This window comes from Vicia villosa, linkage group LG1, assembly GCF_029867415.1.
Source record: "Vicia villosa cultivar HV-30 ecotype Madison, WI linkage group LG1, Vvil1.0, whole genome shotgun sequence".
Classification (NCBI taxonomy): domain Eukaryota; kingdom Viridiplantae; phylum Streptophyta; class Magnoliopsida; order Fabales; family Fabaceae; genus Vicia; species Vicia villosa.
In genome coordinates, this window is record NC_081180.1 from 143,782,150 (window position 1) to 143,801,378 (window position 19,229).

Here is a 19,229-nt window from a genome sequence, read left to right on the forward strand (position 1 = left end):
TCGCATTCTATTAGCAACATCAGATCATATTGTAACAACAACAATACCATGACTTTTTCCAATTGAACGTGCCAATTATAGAACTTTATCTCGTGATTCAAAAATCTGACAATCACAAAAACGTATAATTAGATAACTTCATCAATTTATAAAAACAAAAAAAATTGTGTAAGAAGTCAAGTAAATATACCGTATTTATGACGAAGTACTACGTAAGATCAATACATGAATCCGTAGAAAAAGCTGAAGCTGCTGATTCAGGACCGCAAAGATATAAAACCTCATCTTCCATATCAGAAATTTTAGGTTTTAATGAAATTTCCGATATTGGTTTGCTACCGAAAATTCGTGAAATTTTTGGAACGGTAATGAATTTTGTAAAATTACCGGAATTTTTAAAATCTCCGGTAAATTGCATCGAAATTTTTTAAAATTTCCGATAAATGGATACCGAAAATTTGTTAAAAACAAAGAATTTCCGGTATCGGCTAAAAAAAGTACCGGAAATTTGCTATCAGGTATCAGAAATTTGCTTTTTGGTGATTTTGGCAAGGATTATTTTTTTATAGAAAAGATAAAATTTTGAGTTAATAGTATCCGAGATATTTTGGGAATAATGTAAAATGAGGGGTGACGTGTATAATTTGGGGGTGACATGTAGAAAGCTCTCTATATCTTGTTGAATCTAACAGAGCCCATTAAAGCTTTAAAATAGGCACGAGGCCCGTAATTTAGTCCAGCATTAAGTCACGTGCACCAAAGTAGTCTTAATAATGAAAGAAACATTGTTAGCACTAAGCGCACGTTAGCCCATATCAAAAAAGACCAGAAGCCCATGCTCCTTACGCACCCTAGCTTCTACCTAACCAACTCATATCTCTCTGAAAACCACTTACGCTCTCTCTCGCTCTCTCTCTCTCTCTCTCTCTCTCTCTCTCTCTCTCTCAATTAGGGTTTTCGTTCACACTCTGTCCCTCTCTCTCATACCAATTTTCTTCTCCCCGATCCACCATCTCGTTTCAATGCCTGCCAATTCCATAGGCAAATTCAACTCAGTGCCAATTCGTTCCATTATAAACCGATTTCGGCATTCGATTCACTTCACATCACTTCCCCCTCTCATCTGACAATAGCGCCGCCGGCTTCCTCCGATGGCCCCGAGCCGGAGAAAGGGAGGAAGCAAAGCAGCCGCCGCCGCCGCTGCAGCTCGTAAATGGAAAGTTGGCGATCTCGTTCTTGCTAAAGTTAAGGGGTTCCCTGCTTGGCCTGCCACGGTAACTGCTGTTTTGATTTTTGAAATTTTGCAATTTATAATTAAAAGTTTATGTCTTTCTCTATTTTTTCACTTGCATCTGAACTGCATGTTTTTGACTTCAGAAATATTGCTTCAGTGTGTGTAATTCTTCGTTATTTTTGTGGATCCTAGTCTTAGACTCAATTTCTTATTCATAAATTTTATATCTTTTTGATTTCTGGTTAATTATACCAAATTATTACTTAAATTCAAAAAGGATTTATTTAGACAAGGAAACTTCTTATTTGATATGGATAAGACAGAAACTAGTGACAATAGGATGAGACCCCTGCTTGGAATTTCCCAAAGATTAATAGATAAATCTATGCTTGATAGGTAATACTTAAACTGAAGGTAAATAAGTTTTTATATGTAAGCAATTGATATTGATGGATTAAAATTTATATTTCTAAGAATGTTTGGTAAAATTAAATAATGTTTAGGCTATCTCACATTATTTCGCCCTTTCTGCCGGAGCAGACTTATTTTGAATCTGAAGGAAGCTACTTGTTCCAAGAATGGAAGAGCTCCCATTTTCAGCCCAATAGCCTCACGATGTGAAGTTACGGAGGGATTATCTTAGAAATGAATACGAGAGTTTAGGAGGAAAATGAATAGCTAAAATGAAGAAATTCCATGAGATTTCTCTCCCTTTTAGTAGTTAAGGGAGTTTATGTTATATTGAAATAGTTTCCGTTTCCTTTTATAATAAAAGCTTAATATTGCTAATATGCTATATATCACGTGCTTGTCTCAGAGACAATAATAATGGGAAAAAACACGGTTTTGCTCCCTAATGTAGTTTTTTATATTTTCAATTTCAATATCTTTCCTTCTCATCCTTCAACTTCCAATTTGACGCCCCATAAGTATGGTTGTAACTCTGTAATCATGATTGAACCGGAAAGGTTCAGAGCTGATTTTTCCTCCAAAAGTTGACTTTTTTTTTTACTTTTAGTCAATTCATACTCAAATAAACACTTGTAGGGATGATGGAGAAATGTGGTGATCCGGGTTTGAACCCTGGATTCCACATTTTATAGAACGTAGTTTTTGTATCTGTTTGAAAAATATGCTCTAAGTTTTTACATCAAACTATTAAAGCCTGATTGGAAGAAAGTTGTTTTAATTTTTTTTTTTTTGGTTTTGTTGATACTTCATTTGACAGTTCAAGTTCATTGCTTCTGGCAGGTCAGTGAGCCGGAGAAGTGGGGTTACTCCACCGATTGGAAGAAAGTGGTTGTTTACTTTTTTGGCACCCAACAGATGTAAGTATGCCTATAACAATTGATATGGAAATATAAATGCTCAGTAATGAAAATATACCATTCTCTAATTTTTTAATCAAGGCAACTGAAGTATTAAAAGGTAGCTTAGTTTAAGGGTCATATGATATCAATTGTATTTTGATAGCTTAAGGAGTTTGGTGTTGATATTAAGCTTTCCCTTCTTTACTATAATTATTTCCAGGAGCTTGCTTCACTAGGCCGATTTGCATCTTATAGTTTATGGCATTTACATGAAATGCTGATTCTCCTTTTTAGTTTGCACAGTTGTATCATTTGAGAACACATGTCTGTTGTTTTATCTCAGTTTGGTGCAAGATTATGATTTTGAGCCATCATAGGCTGCATAAGGGGACCATGTTTGTTTACATGGCACTGATATTTTTTAAATTTTTTTAGTAGGAACTATTAACTAAGGTCTGTGCTGGTTGTGCATATCAGACAGTTAGACCAGATTTAAATATGTTAGTAGTGCATGACTTATATGTGACTATTTTAAACTTCATTTTAGCTTATCTCATCCATTCTTAATTCTTCTGCCTATTATAATCATGTCACACTGTTGTTACTGACTTATTTTTAATAGTTCAGCTTTAGATTAATGATTGTCTTTATGCTCATTTGTTGTTGAATATTTCATACAAGTTTGCCTTTAAGCTATATGCCTTTTGAGTGTTGATTATTAGAATATGTTGATACTATCCTTTTGAGTATTGATTACTAGGATATGATACTACTCTCGGAGAGAAATGGAAAACCTGTTTCTGATTCTATTATTTATTCTAATGCTACAAATTTAGCAAACTCATACTTATAGGGTACAGTAAATCAGTTAGACTCAGTACCTATGAATATTGAGTTATCCCAACAAAACACCTAACATAACACATTCAATAGAATCCAGAACAAAATGCTAAAGTTCACTTAATCTAGCATTCTCTGGAGGCTTAGTTTGCCAGTGATGACACAAAGCAACACGGAAACATTAGATAAAACCCCTACTAATTTGAGAGTTTCGAGTCTAAGGAATTCAAGTACTTGGTTTCTCCCAATCAATACAGTCCCAAAAAAAACTCCAACTAATTTTTCCTTCAATTTCCCTATTTATTCAATAATTTCCTAATAGTAGCTGCTGACTAATATAATAGCTACTGCCTAATAACACAATAACCGCTATCATATCCACCATTAGGGTTTTAGTAATAAATTCTTCAATTTATCTTAAAATGTTGTCAATTTTAAGATTATAGTTTCAATCCAAACTCTTTTAAGGGTAATGTTCTATTCTTCATTTTGTTATGTTCTTGCTCACAAACAATTGTTTTGTTTTTCTTCCTACTTTTAATTTAGTTATGTTCTTTTTTGCTAAGTTTGCTTAAGTTTTATTGCTCTACACTTTAGGTTCTTTAACTATTATGTATGATAATATCATGGTCTCTATAATCTTGTGTATTTTTTATTTTATTTTTGAGTATTTATGTATACTTTGTACTGTGTACACTGAATTTTAGTCTTTGCAATAACGGCTATCCTTATATCTCTATACCGGTATATTATTTTAGGAGATCTTTGCTACAGAACACTATCCGAGATGAACAACACAACTATTTCCTTTAGCAAAGTGATTACCTGGTTCCACCATATTTGAAATGCTTTTAATCCTCAGTTGAACAAAGATCACTCTTGATATCGAATAATTACAATATTGTCTTATTGTCATAGTTTTGAATGCTGGATTCCATCTGGTTGAACTAAATCACCTCCTATAAACTGCCATAAAATAAAATCAGTCAAAATTAATAGGATTCAAACCATTAAATGTGGCAAACCTCTAAACTTATAAAAGTGTGGTCATCTTGTTTTGCAAGTTGCAACTTAAATACGCCTACCTGCAATCCAAAAACAAAACAAAAGAAACACTCTTATCAGAAATCTTCCCATGAAGGGCCTGTTACTAGCAACTTTTTGATAGACTAACATATAACTTTCTGTAGCTGCTATTTGCTTGTATCTTTGCTGGTACCAGGACTTGTAAACAGAAGAGGCATTGGAGTAAGATTAAGTTGTTTTGTGGACCCAATATGGTATTTTTCAAATTGTAACCAGTGTTGCCCAATGGCATCTGTTGAATGTTTTTGCCATTGCTTGCAAACTTCGTTGAAGTCATGGCTGAATGGCTTTTACATTTGTGTGTTTGTCAGAGGGAAGTAAACCTTTCTTCGTCTTATGTACCCTGCCTTAGGTAACTTCCATTAACACTAACTCCACACACTTTCCCTTTGTTTTCTGTGGCATAATATATTTGACACTATGTTATCAAACTCGGCTGTTATCTCGGCACGACCGTGCTGTTCCGACACAGACGTGTGACTTGGCTGGAACGATCGCGATAATGGGATTGGATACGGGACGATTCCGCTCCGGCCACATCAGTTTATATATGACATTTACCCTTAAATTTTTAAGGATAGCAAGGTTATTTTATTGCATTTATTGACATTTGGAAATATGTTTTGCTTAAAAGACTTATGGCTTTTATTTTTAAATATGAATACTTCATGAATTTTGATTAATTTATTTTAGTTTTTAACAATTATGTGTTTACTAGTATTAACCATATTAGTATTCACATCACTAAAATATTGGCCGTTCTACTCTCCGCTCCCGCTCCATTCAATTTTTGGAGATGGCAGCGCCACATCACTATCCGAGATTCATAACGTAGATTTGACCACCCTAGCCTTATTACTCTTCAAAATGTACTCATGACGGGTACTTAATAGATTAGGCCATCCTTCTCAATTACGAGAAGTTTTATTAGGTATTGAAATGATACATGATTTGAGAGTCTTACTCAAGCCTCATATGTTGTGGGTGGCCTTGTCTTTATTTCTACTCGCAGATAAGATGAAACAGGATCAAGCTCATTTTCAGGAGCTGTATTAGATTTATAAGAACTGAATTTATCATAGCATAGCATGGATTGTTAGAATTCCCAATAGGTGGGAAAATGGTTATGAAAATTCAAGGGTAAAAGTTGTTTACAGTGGTAGAAAAGTATTTGAAGAAAAATTTGTGATCTTAAATTTTATTATTCCATCAATTAATTGGCCAAAATTAGTACTTCTATAGTTGTGATTGTAGTCGGTACTATATTAATGCTTGTATTGTAGTATTTGTATTTTTGATGAGTGGGTGGAGGGGGGTTTCAACTGCTGCATTTGAGGTTGGAGATTTATTGTTGTAAATAGTGTGTTATTATAATTAATTATAGTAATTTGTATTTAACCCATTAATCCATTAGGCAGGCCCATAAGTTTAGGATAACCTATTTAAATAGATTAGCAACAGAAACCAAAGAAGTTGTAGAAAAAAGCGTTAGAGTGATTTCATATTGAATTACTAGAATTTGTTTCAATTGAATTGTTAGTTACAATTGAACTAGGACAAGTATTTATATCACTACCTACCTTACTGTACTGAGTCAGCGCACTTAGTTACAAAGCTAAAGCCTAGTTTGGCTTGCTTCTGTTAATTAGTGCTTGCACTAAATCTTAGCCACCATCATTGCAACGTTTTTGTTACCTTTGTTTATCTTTTCCTACTAGTACTGTTCATTTGCCCCATTTATCGCGGTGGTTCTATTCCTTCAATGTTTTTTCTTCTCTATTTGATACTTGTTGTTTACGAGTTTACCCCAGATTCCTTAGATGGATTCCTCCTCTATCTGTTTTGGGTGTTCACCTTTCCAACCTTTCCATCCGTCAGAGCACATTGGAGCACCTTGGAGGCTCTTTACTACTATTTGTTGGCTGTTTTTGTTCTTTTGAGTAAGACATAGTATTATGACATTAATCAAAATGTCAGAAAGATTGGTTCAACTTAACCGAGATATAGTAAAGAGGGTGAGGTCAATCCTTTGTAAATTGTAAAAACAAATAAGTACATCTATGTCAGAAAGACTTGTGCAATTTACAAACCCGATTACTCTCCTCATGAGCAACAAACCCAGGAGGTTGCTCCATATAAATCTCCTCTTCCAAGTCATCATGCAAGAATGCATTCTTGATATCCAATTGAAATAGAGGCCATTGTTTCATGGCAGCCTTGGCTAGAAAGAGGCAAACAGTTGCCATCTTCGCAACAGGAGAGAAAGTATCACTATAATCTTGACCGTGGACTTGAGTGTATCCTTTTGCCACTAAGCGAGCTTTCAATTGATCTACCTGTCCATTAGGACCCACCGTAATATTAAATATCCAGGAAGATATCAAAGACTTGCTGTAAAGTTCTGAAATAAGTGTTGTTTTAAAGTCTTGAAATAGAAAATTAATCATTACAATAAAGTTCCATTGATTCATCTCACTTTATCCTCAAACCAAGATGATCTTCAGTCATAGTAATTCACATATATTGTGTGTCATTGCCATAAACTCTGACACTGACACTGGATCTGGATGGTACACTTTGTTATTTACTCTTTTAGGTCACAAGATTCCAACTAGGAAAGTATAATATCATGTAGTTTTTTTTTTCCTGTAATTGACCGTATATTGGTATATACTTCAAGACCTACACTTCCGTTTTGTTCAAAGAAAACTAATCTACTTGGGGTTCCTTTCAAGTATTGCAAAAGTATAATATCATGTAGTTTTTTTCCCGTAATTGATCTTATATTGGTATATACTTCAAGACCTACACTTCCGTTTTGTTCGAAGAAAACTAATCTACTTGGGGGGTTCCTTTCAAGTTTTGCAAAGTTAGAAGTGCAACTTGTAATTAAATCTTCTTTGGTTTGTTAGTGAATCAGATAACTAAGCTTTCCTGCAAGGGCAACATCGGGTCTCAGTATGTGACAGGTGTATAACTTTGTCGACTAACCTTTTAGACACTTCCTTATCAATCACAACATCTTATGCATTCCCCAACTTCATATTTGGATCAATTGGTGTCCTTGTAGGCTTGTATGCAGCTTTGTCAGTCTCTTGAGGAAGATGAGATATATTTTTATTGGAATATGAAAGTTCCTTTTGTAGAGCGGGACACTTTCCAAGGCCTTAATCACACGTTCCTTGACCGAGTATTGGCATGGCCGTAGTTGCTCATTTTCTTCACTATTTGTCACTATAACATTATCTACATCCACTAAAAAATGGTCTCTTAGACTTTGTTTATAGCCCAAACCTACCATAACTTTCGTGAAACTTCCAAACCATGCTCATGGTGATTGTCTTAGCCCAAATAATACAGTGGAAACTTATATTCAGGGTGCAATTCCATGTAAATCTCGTCTTGTTCTCCATCAAATTTTTACAAGCTCCAACTGCATTTAGTTGCTAAGTATAATTTCACCTTGACGGTATCCATTTTTGCAATTAGAACAAATATTTCCATGTAACCCACTACATAGGTTTGAGTGAATCCTTTGGCTACCAACTTTGCATTGTACCTTGCAATAGATCCATCATCCTTATGTTTTACGATGTATTTGCACCCACCCGGTTTCTTTCAATTTGGCAGAGGAACCAATTCTCATGTATCGTTCCTATCTCAAGTGTCCATTTCCTGCCAGACAATGCCTTGGATATAGGTAGGTATGATGGTAGTGTTTTGGCATGTAGTGAAAGCTTTATGGACTGGTGAGATTTGTTTAAAGCATAGATAGTTGGACATAGTGGCTTGTTAGTACATGCTCTACTGTAGATCTCTACTGTAGTGGTGGAGTTGGATTTTGTTTCTTTTTTACTAGGTTGGATCCTAGTCCCTATGTTATGTTAGACTAGATTTTGCTATATGAGCATGAGAGAATTCAAAAATTTAATCACTTAAGTTATCTCATGTAATATCTGATTGGTACTCTTAAACATTACTTCAGCTCCAACATTTGTGTCTTTTTCAGAATCAATTTTAGTTTCAATATTGTCATGTCTAGTTTCAGCCTCAACTTTTGGTCCGCGTGAGGTTAAAGTCGAAAAGTAGAAGGGGCTCATATTTCTTACATATTTTCTATCTGAAGATATGTTTGATCGAAGTAACTTTCTTGCTCATGAAAGGTGACATCTCAAGAGACAAAGAATTAATGGTACAGAGGATGATAGCATTTGTAGCCTTTTTGGATGGAAGAGTATCCTATAAATAAATATTTTACAGCCCTGGATCCAAGATTCCCTTTACCAATCCTATGAACATGGACAAACGATGTACACCCAAATATTCTTAGAATAAGTTACTAGAGGTCGACACATCAGGATAGAACGAGAACTAAATCTCCATAGGAGTTTTAGAGGCAAGGACTCAAGAAGGTGAACGACTTATGATATAAGATTCAGCAAAAACCAATTCCCCTCAAAATTTCTTAGGAATCTTATTTTGGAATAACATGTCTCTAGGTTTATCTAATAAGTGCCCATTTATTCTCTCGACAGTCCTATTTTGTTGGGGGGTTTAGCGAGAAAAGAAGTTGTCGTCGAGTAGATTTGGAGGAAGATCATAGTTATTCAAGTAAAAAAGGTCATTCTATTCTCTAACATTTCCAATCGTCCTCCCCAAATTCTGGTCATAGATAACACAAGCATTGATTTAAAAAATATTACATGATAGGTTTTTGCAAGGAAATTGGGATGGTGGACATTTTGAAAATATGGACATTTTGTAGGATTATAGGTGTACTTATTTGGACATCTCCTTGACTTGTAGTTATACGGGTACAACTGATGTGGGGTATTTCCTTGTTAGTATAAGTGTATGACAAGGTGAATAAGTAAGAGAAGTGTGTGGGCAAGGGTGGCATGAGGTCAGTGACTCCAGAACCTAATACCAAAATACTATATGATGTCAGTATTTTCTTGCCACTAGGACAAGGTGAATAAGTTGGAGAAGTGTGTGGGTAAGGATGCCATGAAGTTAGTGCCTTCAGAATCCAATACTATATGACGTCATAATTTTCTTGTCACTAGGACAATGTGAATAAGTAGGAGAAGTGTGTGGGTATGGATGCCATGAAGTTATTGGCTTCAAAATCCAGTACAATACTGGTTATAGAGTGTGGTTATAGAGTGTATCTGAAGCATTAAATTCAAAATAAAATGGAGACTTACCAAGAGGTGATGGAAATTGTTGAGATATTGGTTTATTATTATTCGATATCTATTGCTTTTATTAGTAGTATCAATTAGGATAATATTTAGCATATTATTGTATCAAATCTTTCTTCACTTAGTATATCTTCTCCTTAATTTGTGGGGTTGATTAGGAGGCCTATACCTATATATATGTGTATTCTCTTCACATAATAAAATAAGAATTGTAGATTCAACTTGGTATCAGAGTTGAGTTAAGGACTGCAATGTGGACAGATGACCCAGGTCCACGCTAGGCATGAGGGTGGATGTTGAAGTTGGTATTTGTGTTATTGGAGTTTGTTTGAAGTCACACATTGCTTAGGTTTTCGGGCTGTTGGTTGTATAAATATGTGAGGGTAACCTCACCTTTTGAGCTAGCTTTTGGGGTTGAGATCTTAACATATTTAACATTATTAGCATAGTAAAAAAAGAAAAAAAAGAAAGTGTTGCACTCTATACATCTCTTTCCAAGGCAACCTTGCGGATTTTTTAACTAAGAGAGTGAACAACAATAACTTTAAAAGGATTGTTTCCAAATTGGGAGGCCAAGTTAAACGGGTGCGTTAACAATTTTCTATAATTATTAGTAATAATAATTTGTCTTTGGCCCATTAGGTTTAGCATAGTCCATTTGAACACATTAGGGCTTATACATAATTCATAACTTTGAAATATGTCAAATATTACTTATTGAGATTTATAAAGAATGGTTGTGTGGCATAGCATTGCCCAATCTTGAAGAATACCTGGTTATGCAAACTTGAGGTTTTCAATTGATTGTGGGAAGATTGTTGAGGCAAATTTTGATTTTGAAGCTAACCGCTTATTTATGTATTTAAAAATTGCTCTTTATTTTTGGCCATCCGATGATAAAAGGTTATGCTAACATGTGTCCTAAGAGCACTAGTTAAAGAAGCCAAAGTAGAAGCTTTTATTGGAAACAAGTTAAACCTTTTTTAAAGTTGAATGCACCATTTTGCAACATAATTTCTATATTTATTTTCTTTACCAATGTCTCAAGCGCACTCGTTAGCATTTTCCAATGATTAATACCGCTGTATTGGAATAAATTGGTTTAGCATTAAAGTTGAATAAATGCTCTTTTGAGGGAAGGGAGTAATTTAAGCCAACCTTAGGGTAAAAAGATAGTATCAGAAAGTGAAGTTTGAAAGTCTATTTCTTCATTGGTTATCTGGTTGAAAAAGTGGCCATAGTTACTCTATGTTTCAATGTTGGCTTCTAGGTACCTTAAGTACCGAAAAGCATGTTTTTTTTCTTTTTTTTTTTCTGATAAAAGTAATAATGAACTTATTTTAAGCCTTTGTTCTCTCTTTATCATCTAGTTTCTCCCTTGCACATGACGTCTTACATTTTTTGTGTGTGCAGTGCTTTCTGCAATCCTGCTGATGTTGAAGCATTTACTGAGGAGAAAAAACAGTCTCTTGTGAAACGTCAAGGAAAGGGTGCTGACTTTGTTCGTGCTGTTAAGGAGATTGTTGATAGCTATGAAAAATTAAAAAAAGAGAGACAACTTGGTGAAGCTAACTATGGCGACAATGTTGCTGATGCAAATGTTTCAAAGCCAATCAACTCGTACGGCAATGATCAGAAAGATGCTCCTTATTTATCACCCACTTTACCCATGAAATCTTCAAATTCAGCTGTTGACAGACATGACTTATGTCCAGTTGAAGTTGACTCAGCTGCTGTGTCGAAAGATGAATGTCATGATAAGGAGCTCACTGATAATGGTTCTTCTGTACAATCGCCTAAGCCCATTACTTACTCTTCTCGAAAGAGATCTGCTGGCGAATTATGCCCACAGGGCTTCATAACAGATAAACATATGCCAGTACGAAGGAATAGAAGAAGCTCATCACGGGGCCAAAACGTTATGTTTCCCTGTAATAACAGTGGAAAAAATTCTGGCAGCCAATTAACCAATGCAGCACAGGGTGCATCTGTACGAAGGAATAAACGTCTTAGGAAATCACCCGATCTTGCTGGCTGTAATGATTTTGATTCATCTGCTTTGGTCTTGAATGATAGCATGGAGGACAAAGGCAACAACTCTGAAATTCTTACAAATGATTCTGATGAATTTAGCCTGAATGAGGATAGTGCAATGGATTCAAATTTTAAACACACAGGAACTATTGAATGCCCTGAAGAAGATGAGCTGAATAAAGGCCTTGATCTTAAAATAAAGGGTGTGGTCAATAAGAAGAAAAGAAACCCCAACAGGAAGAGGGCAACCAATGATTCTTCCAAGCCAACCATTGATTCTTCCAAGCCAACCATTGATTCTATTTTCACGATTGAGGAGGAACTTGGTTTGAGGAATTCCAGTCAAAGCTCCCTTAATATTTGCGGAAATTTTGAAGAAAGATGCTTTGAGCAAGATGGAGACGAACACCTGCCCCTTGTGAAACGAGCAAGAGTCAGAATGGGTAAATCATCTTCCACAGAGGGAGAACTCAATAGCATTCTACATGCTCCAGGGAAAAGCTGTAAGGAAGATATTAGCCCACCATCCCAGATGGTAGATTCCTCAAATCGTGAAAATGAAAGCAATGCTCCAGGGAAAAGCTGTAAGGAAGATATTAGCCCACCATCCCAGTTGATAGATTCCTCATATCGGGAAAATGGAAGCAATGCTCCAGGGAAAAGCTGTAAGGAAGATATTAGCCCACCATGCCAGATGATAGATTCCTCGAATCCTGAAAATGGAAGCAATGCTCCAGGGAAAAGCTGTAAGGAAGATATTAGCCCACCATCCCATATGATTGATTCCTCAAATCGTGAAAATGGAAGCTCTCTTGATGCAGCAGGCTCATCTGTCCTGGTTGGAACTGTGGAAAATATTTCTCCTTCAAAGAATTTTGCATCACGTTTTGAAAATCAAATTTGTAATAATAAGAAAGATCAAACATTCTGCTCTGTGGATTGCGAAGCTGCTTTACCTCCATCTAAACGCCTTCATCGAGCTTTAGAAGCCATGTCAGCTAATGCTGCGGAAGAAGGTCAGGCTCGTACAGAATCATCAGCCTCCAGAATGACTTCAATTGGCACATGTTGTATATCTGCTATCAAGACAAGCCCAAATATGACTATTAATGATCATGAAGGTGGTGATTTAGAGCTGCAAAAGTTAAATGCCTGTGATGGTGGTTCTTCTCATATCATTGTGCATAGTTTTCCTGCTAATTCTAATCAAGTGGATAAGCTGTCAACCAATTTCCAACCACAAGAAACTGGCACAGATGTTCTCCCAAGTGCTGCAGATAAAGTTGAAGAACTCAGTGGTTTTGTGGTTTGTCATACTGCTAATGCGGATTCGGAAATTCAGGTTCATAGGGAAATTTCTCCAGTTATTGATTCAAAATGTTATGAAGTTGAAAGCAATCAAGATTCACCTGACCTGTCATTACCACCAACTAGTGAAGACAATATTATAACGTCAAATCTTTCAAATACAACATCTGATGTATCTGAGCACAATGGAATAAGCCTTCTTTCCGTGGCCGATGTGATGAAGAAAGAAATTATTACCCCTCAAAATGATATTGATCTGCCTCGGAATGAGGTTGCTATTTCTGAGGATACGAAGTGCCTGACGCCAGTAGTTGTGGATGCTGACAGAGCAAATGAGATGTAAGCTTAATTGTTGATTTCTATAGTTCTTGGGCTAATCTTTTTTATACAAATCTTCACCGCAAAATTAGAAAAAGAATTTAAAATAAAACAATCTTTATAGTTTTAAACTAATTTTTTTTTGCTTATCTCTCTTGTCTGTTATGATATTTTGTTATAGAATTTTCCTTGGTAGACTTTTACTTTCCTCATTTAGGTTATATTCATTTTTTGTATTTAGATCATACTGATAGTTTGTTATGGTGAAATCTTATGGAGTGACTTGATGAGTAAAGGTTATTTATGCTCTATTTCATTTATTTCTAGAATAATCCTGTGACTGTTCTTCAATTTCAGGAGTGAGGTCATAAAAGAGGTAAAATGTCAAGGACCCGAGGAGGATTTGAATTCTGTTTCAACTTCTGACTGTCTGGGTCAAAAGGTTATTTCAGGCATTCGGTCAAGTCCATCCCTGACAGATGGGGGAGATTGCCTTCCACAAGGATCACCTCCAAACACGTCAATTTGCAATGTATCCACATCAGACAGTAGTAATATGCTTCACAATGGAAGTTGTAGTCCTGATGTACATTTACACCAGAAACAAACTTTTTCTGGTCCTGTTGATGAAAATAAGTATGGATCTGAGGCAACTCAACACTCAAGATCAACGGGCAAGTCAACTGAAGCGGGTCGGGCTGCTTTGCTTTATTTTGAAGCAATGCTTGGAACATTGAAAAGGACAAAGGAAAGTATCGGCCGAGCAACACGTATAGCTATTGACTGTGCAAAGTTTGGCATTGCAGCTAAGGTAATGCAATTTTCTTTTTCTTTTAAGAAATTTCCCCACTTATAATCTGAAAATGTACTGTTGTTGAATCTGAATAGTGAATACTTGTTGATTTCGATGAGCTCTACTTTTATCCTTGTAATTTGTCTATTTATGATTTTTTTTGGAAGTTGTATGGCCATTGAGCCCCATGCAATCTGAATCTTCCATGTGCATTGTTAAAAGAAACAAGTCAAAGATTATATGGTCTGCTGCATTTATAATCACATTCCTCTGGTTCTGTTGTATTTCCACTTTGAGGGGAAGAGGGGGGATATTGTTACAAAAAGCATGGGTATAATTCAGTTGTCTTATGTGCCCTTGTTCTTAAGTATGGATTGATTTTTAACCTCTTCTAAAAATGATCTCAAGGTGAATTGTGCGAGTAGGAATTTTGTTTCTGCATCCCAATGTTGGACTGTTAGTACTTGAGTTTAATATTGACAATGAGTGTTTAGGTATGGATTCCATAGAGAGGATCATTTTGATTTTTCAAGACCAATAATTTGGAGGGAAGGTCTCTTGAAGACTGTTTATTGCTTAATGCGTTGCCCTGAGTCATCACTTTTTTTCCATTTTTTTACCTCCCCAATCATAAAATACAAGCTTGCATTGAGATTGAGCCTACTTTATTTTATTTATTTATTTATTTTAGTTAGTTTTCTACAATATCATCAATGGATATTTTGCTGGCTGTTACCTAATAACATAATAGTTGCAGTCTAACATAATATAATACTAATACTAATTAGAGGTCTAACAGAAAGCTTGGGTTCTAAACACATTAGAGTTTATTGAGCTTGCTTGTCAAAGTGTAACAAAGAATTTGGAGCACTATTTGAGAAAGTGTTAGGGTAGCACCTACAATAGAAAAGATGGTGGAAAGTAGATTCAAGTGATTTGGGCATATAGAGAGAAAACCTGTAGATTCTGCCTGCGGTAAGGAGAGTATATCTGATGGAGAGGAGTCAAACAATTAGGTATAAAGGAAGACCTAAAAAAACTATGAGTTATTAAGAAAGATCTTGACATTAAGGAATTAGATAGAAACATGGTCCTGAATAGAACATCATGGCGGAATTTGATCCATGTAACCGGCCCTCACTAAGTGTGATAAGGTTTGGTTGTTGTTGTATATTCTGTTATTATTCTTTTGGTGTCTGGGCATCAATGGGAGTTAAAATCATTGAACGGGTGTTGCTGTTATTTCACAAGCAAAATTGTTTATTTTATAAAATTTTCCATGTCTTTTATTGATACCATATGCATATTTTGGGATGTTGGGCTGTGTTACAGGTCATGGAAATTCTTGCCCACAATCTTGAAAATGAATCAAGTTTGCATCGGAGGGTAGATTTGTTTTTTCTTGTTGACTCTATTGCACAGTTTTCTAGAGGTTTAAAAGGTAAACTTGTTTATTGCTTTGTTGCCCGAGTCTTGTTGACCAAAAGAGAAGAAAGAATACATTGAAGCCAACAGTTGATAAATAACTGATATTTAAGATGTCCAATTTTTCCAGGTGATGTTTGTTTAGTTTATTCCTCCGCTATCCAAGCAGTCCTCCCTCGACTATTATCTGCTGCTGTTCCTCCTGGTAATGCTGCACAAGAGAACCGTAGGCAATGTCTTAAGGTAAGTTAATTAAGGGTCATTTTAAGTAGAGTTAGAACTCTATGCTTTTATTTCTTACTGCTACGTTTTATTATCATTCTTTGTTAATATTGTCTTTTAACTTTGTATAGGTTTTAAGGTTGTGGTTGGAGAGAAAAATCCTACCAGAACCCATGGTTCGCCACCATATCCGGGAATTGGATTTGTATAGTTCAATTTCTGCAGGGGTCTTTTCACGAAGATCATTAAAAACAGAGAGGGCTATGGATGACCCTATAAGAGAAATGGAGGGTATGCATGTTGACGAATATGGAAGGTTTGGTTTTGTTTGTAGATTTTTTCTATTAATATTATACACACTGCTGGGTGTTTTTATTTTTTTTGGTGATCAGGGTAGTGTATTTAAACATTCATTTGATCTTGTAGCAACTCAAGTTTGCAGCTACCTGGATTTTGCATGCCCCGAATGCTTAAAGATGAAGATGAAGATGAAGATGAAGATGACAATGAAGGGAGTGATTCTGATGGAGGGAATTTTGAGGCTGTCACACCTGAGCATATTTCTGAAGTACATGAAATGACTTCTACGATTGATAAACACAGGCATATCTTAGAAGATGTTGATGGTGAGCTTGAAATGGAAGATGTAGCTCCCACTTGTGATGTTGAAATGAATTCATTTTGCAATGTTGAAAGAGGAAATGCCACACAGTTTGAGAAGAATATCTCCCTGACCTCTGCCCCTCTACCTCAGCTTGTGCATCAATCTTCCCCACCACCACCATCGGCCCCACCACCACCATCGGCCCCACCACCTCCACCTCCACCCCCACCACCTCCTCCTCCCCCGCCACCCCTTCCTATGCCACACCTTGTTTCATCTACCTCCGATCCATGTCGTACTGTATTTAATTCAAGAGGTCATGCAGAATCACAGGTATGTTTCACAATTTTCTCTTAAGATTTCACACCCTGTTTCATCTACTTCTGATCCATGTTGTACTATACATAACTCAAGAATTCATTAATCAGTGGCATCAAGAAGTAATAACTAATGGTGTCCTTTCTACTCTGTTTTTTTGTAGTGTGTGGAAGACAACCCACTTCACCCTATGGCTCAGCCATCGGCTGCACCAAGGAGTAACCATCCTAGTAGTGATGCAGTACACTATCATGTCCCAGAATATAGAGAAGTGCACATGCCAGAGTCTACTTGCTCTTTCAACAGTTTCCCTGTACCACCAGTAAATTATCAACATTCTGATGGTGTTGGTTCGCATAATAGAGGATATTCTATAAGGCCACCATGTCATGTACCGTCGAATCAATTTTCTTTTGTTCACGAGGAACATCATGTGAGACATCGAAGGGAGGTTCCACCACCACCACCACCACCTCCTTACTCCAACAGGCAACACTTTGTGGAGAACTTGGAGAGAGAGCACTTCTATAATAATAATCATGAAAGATTAAAACCACCTCCATATGATTACCGAGAGAGATGGGATGTACCCCCACCTTATCCTGGTAAGATTGAGATAATAGATATACTTATTTTGATGGTTGTAGTGAATATTCATGTTTATTGACCATGCAATGGTTTTTCTTTTGTTGATTTTTATATTGAAATAAAGTTTTTTTTATTGGGTAGGTCCTAGATATCAGGACGAAGATATGCCTTCCCCATATGGGTGTCATCCATGTGAACCACCTAGAGTACCAGGTCATGGGTGGAGATTTCCTCCCCGGTCAATGAATCACAGGAACGACATGCCATTTAGACCACCCTATGAAGATTCAATTCCAGTTACGAACAGAGGTTCATCCCCCCTTGACACTATTTTTCCTCTACCATGATAATTCTATCTTTTTGGACCCTTTGACTTCTTTAGAAATTACTGAAAAATTATGTTTGCATGTCAGGTCCAAACTTTTGGCGGCCTAGGTGATAGTAACCAAGGATCCGAATTTGGTATGCCTCTGATAACTTGCGTTGTCCTTCAACTAATATTGTTTGTGGTACTCATGTTTCCCTCCTTGATTGCTAGGTATAATGGTCTTTTTAGACCCGAACTCTGGCTTTGTTTAGGAGGTATTTATGGTCTATCATTCTGTACATGCAGGACTCCTTTAAGGAGGATTCAACATATTCTGCACATGACATGTGAATGTATCATTAGATTTGTTGTATATATGTATTTAAGCCTGTTCTGCAGAATGCAGGGCAGGAAGAGTCATTGTAGAGTTGTGGGAGAGGTGTAACTTTAACTTAGGTGGTGTCAAAATTTTTCCCTTCTAAAATTTTATAATTTATTTTATGATATCTCGTACAGAGTTTAGATCAGTATATATATAAATTTCAGTGAATATTTCCTGGAATTGTTTTTAATAGAGGAATACTTCTCTCTGCAACTCAACTGTATTCTCCGTCGATGTTTTACTTCTATATATTTGGTATGCCTGGTGGCTGGTGCCAACAGAAGCCCTTGCATGATGGTCTGTTAGTGGTTGCCAATTCTTCAGCTGTTCTTACATAACTACAATGGTTTGACATGCTTGTTGAAATCTATAAACGTAGTTGGCATGTTCAAACTTGAACTTTTGATTGAAAAGAAACTATTCCAAGTGTGCATCACTGCCTCTTCACGTGCGTCTGTGTGTGTGTAAAGAAGTGATTTCAATAGCAACAAAGCAATTGAATGACTGATAATAATTAGTTCTGGATGAAAGAGACTAGAGAATAAGAGGAGGATTTTTAAGGTTTTTAAAATTTTATATTTTGAATTAAGATATGAAGGAAGAGATACTGATTCAATTTCAGATTTTTTTTTCACTCTTCACAAAATTTGTTGAAAAAAAAAAAAGAAGGAATTGTTCATGACACTCTTACTGTTACATACTCACTTTGGTACTTTGGTGAAAATTAAAAAATACACCTTTTGTACTGTTTGGAGTTTGAAATCTGGTGAAAATTTAAAAATACACCTTTTGTACTGTTTGGAGTTTGAAATCTAGATGCACCATAACACCGCAAACTTAATTTTAGAACGCGCGTAAATAAAAAATGTATTCGAATTACAAAATTGGAATGCACTTTACCAATATTGAAATTCAGAAAAAATATTTTTCAACCTTTTATTTCAATATATATTTTTCATTACAAACCAAATACCTTCATCAACTTCCATTCCTCTCCATTCAAGACAAGCAACTTCGTCTATCACATTTGATAAGTTTGTCATTCTTGCTTTTTTATGCTTTAAGTGCATGCAATGCAATTCTTTAAATGATCATTGTTATACTTTATTAAGTTATATCTAATAAAAAGTAGTTAAATTACATTAGGTTACACCCTTCGTTTGAATCTTTTTGCATTTGGGCTGTAGCTTGTATTGGGTTTCTCATTGATGCGAGAAAATCTGAATTTCAAAAATTTGCATTTACCCTTTTAAAAA

General features: G+C 35.8%; 1 protein-coding gene across 3 annotated transcripts; it reads left to right on the forward strand.

The window, feature by feature from the left end:
• Positions 1-816: 816 nt before the first annotated feature.
• Positions 817-18,163, forward strand: LOC131644383 (protein HUA2-LIKE 2). Of its 3 annotated transcripts, none has more exons than XM_058914868.1 (12): positions 817-1,274; positions 2,486-2,562; positions 11,088-13,355; positions 13,692-14,145; positions 15,460-15,568; positions 15,683-15,795; positions 15,906-16,090; positions 16,201-16,711; positions 16,860-17,301; positions 17,426-17,593; positions 17,698-17,746; positions 17,823-18,163. In XM_058914868.1, the coding sequence occupies exons 1-11, from the start codon at positions 1,152-1,154 to the stop codon at positions 17,721-17,723; spliced, it is 4,476 nt and encodes a 1,491-aa protein (XP_058770851.1). In that variant the 5' UTR covers positions 817-1,151; the 3' UTR covers positions 17,724-17,746; positions 17,823-18,163. The 3 variants fall into 3 exon arrangements, with proteins under 3 accessions (XP_058770851.1, XP_058770853.1, XP_058770852.1); XM_058914870.1 differs by lacking the exons at positions 817-1,274; positions 2,486-2,562 and adding exons at positions 2,579-4,822; positions 4,943-5,055; XM_058914869.1 differs by lacking the exons at positions 817-1,274; positions 2,486-2,562 and adding an exon at positions 2,579-5,055.
• Positions 18,164-19,229: the final 1,066 nt, after the last annotated feature.

Excerpts from the sequence above, each read along its gene's own strand:
- LOC131644383 (XM_058914868.1), top strand. The coding sequence starts at position 1,152 with ATGGCCCCGAGCCGGAGAAAGGGAGGAAGCAAAGCAGCCGCCGCCGCC. Across the intron at positions 15,569-15,682 it reads GTTTTCTAGAGGTTTAAAAG|GTGATGTTTGTTTAGTTTAT; the intron begins GTAAACTTGTTT and ends CAATTTTTCCAG. Across the intron at positions 17,302-17,425 it reads TGTACCCCCACCTTATCCTG|GTCCTAGATATCAGGACGAA; the intron begins GTAAGATTGAGA and ends TTTATTGGGTAG.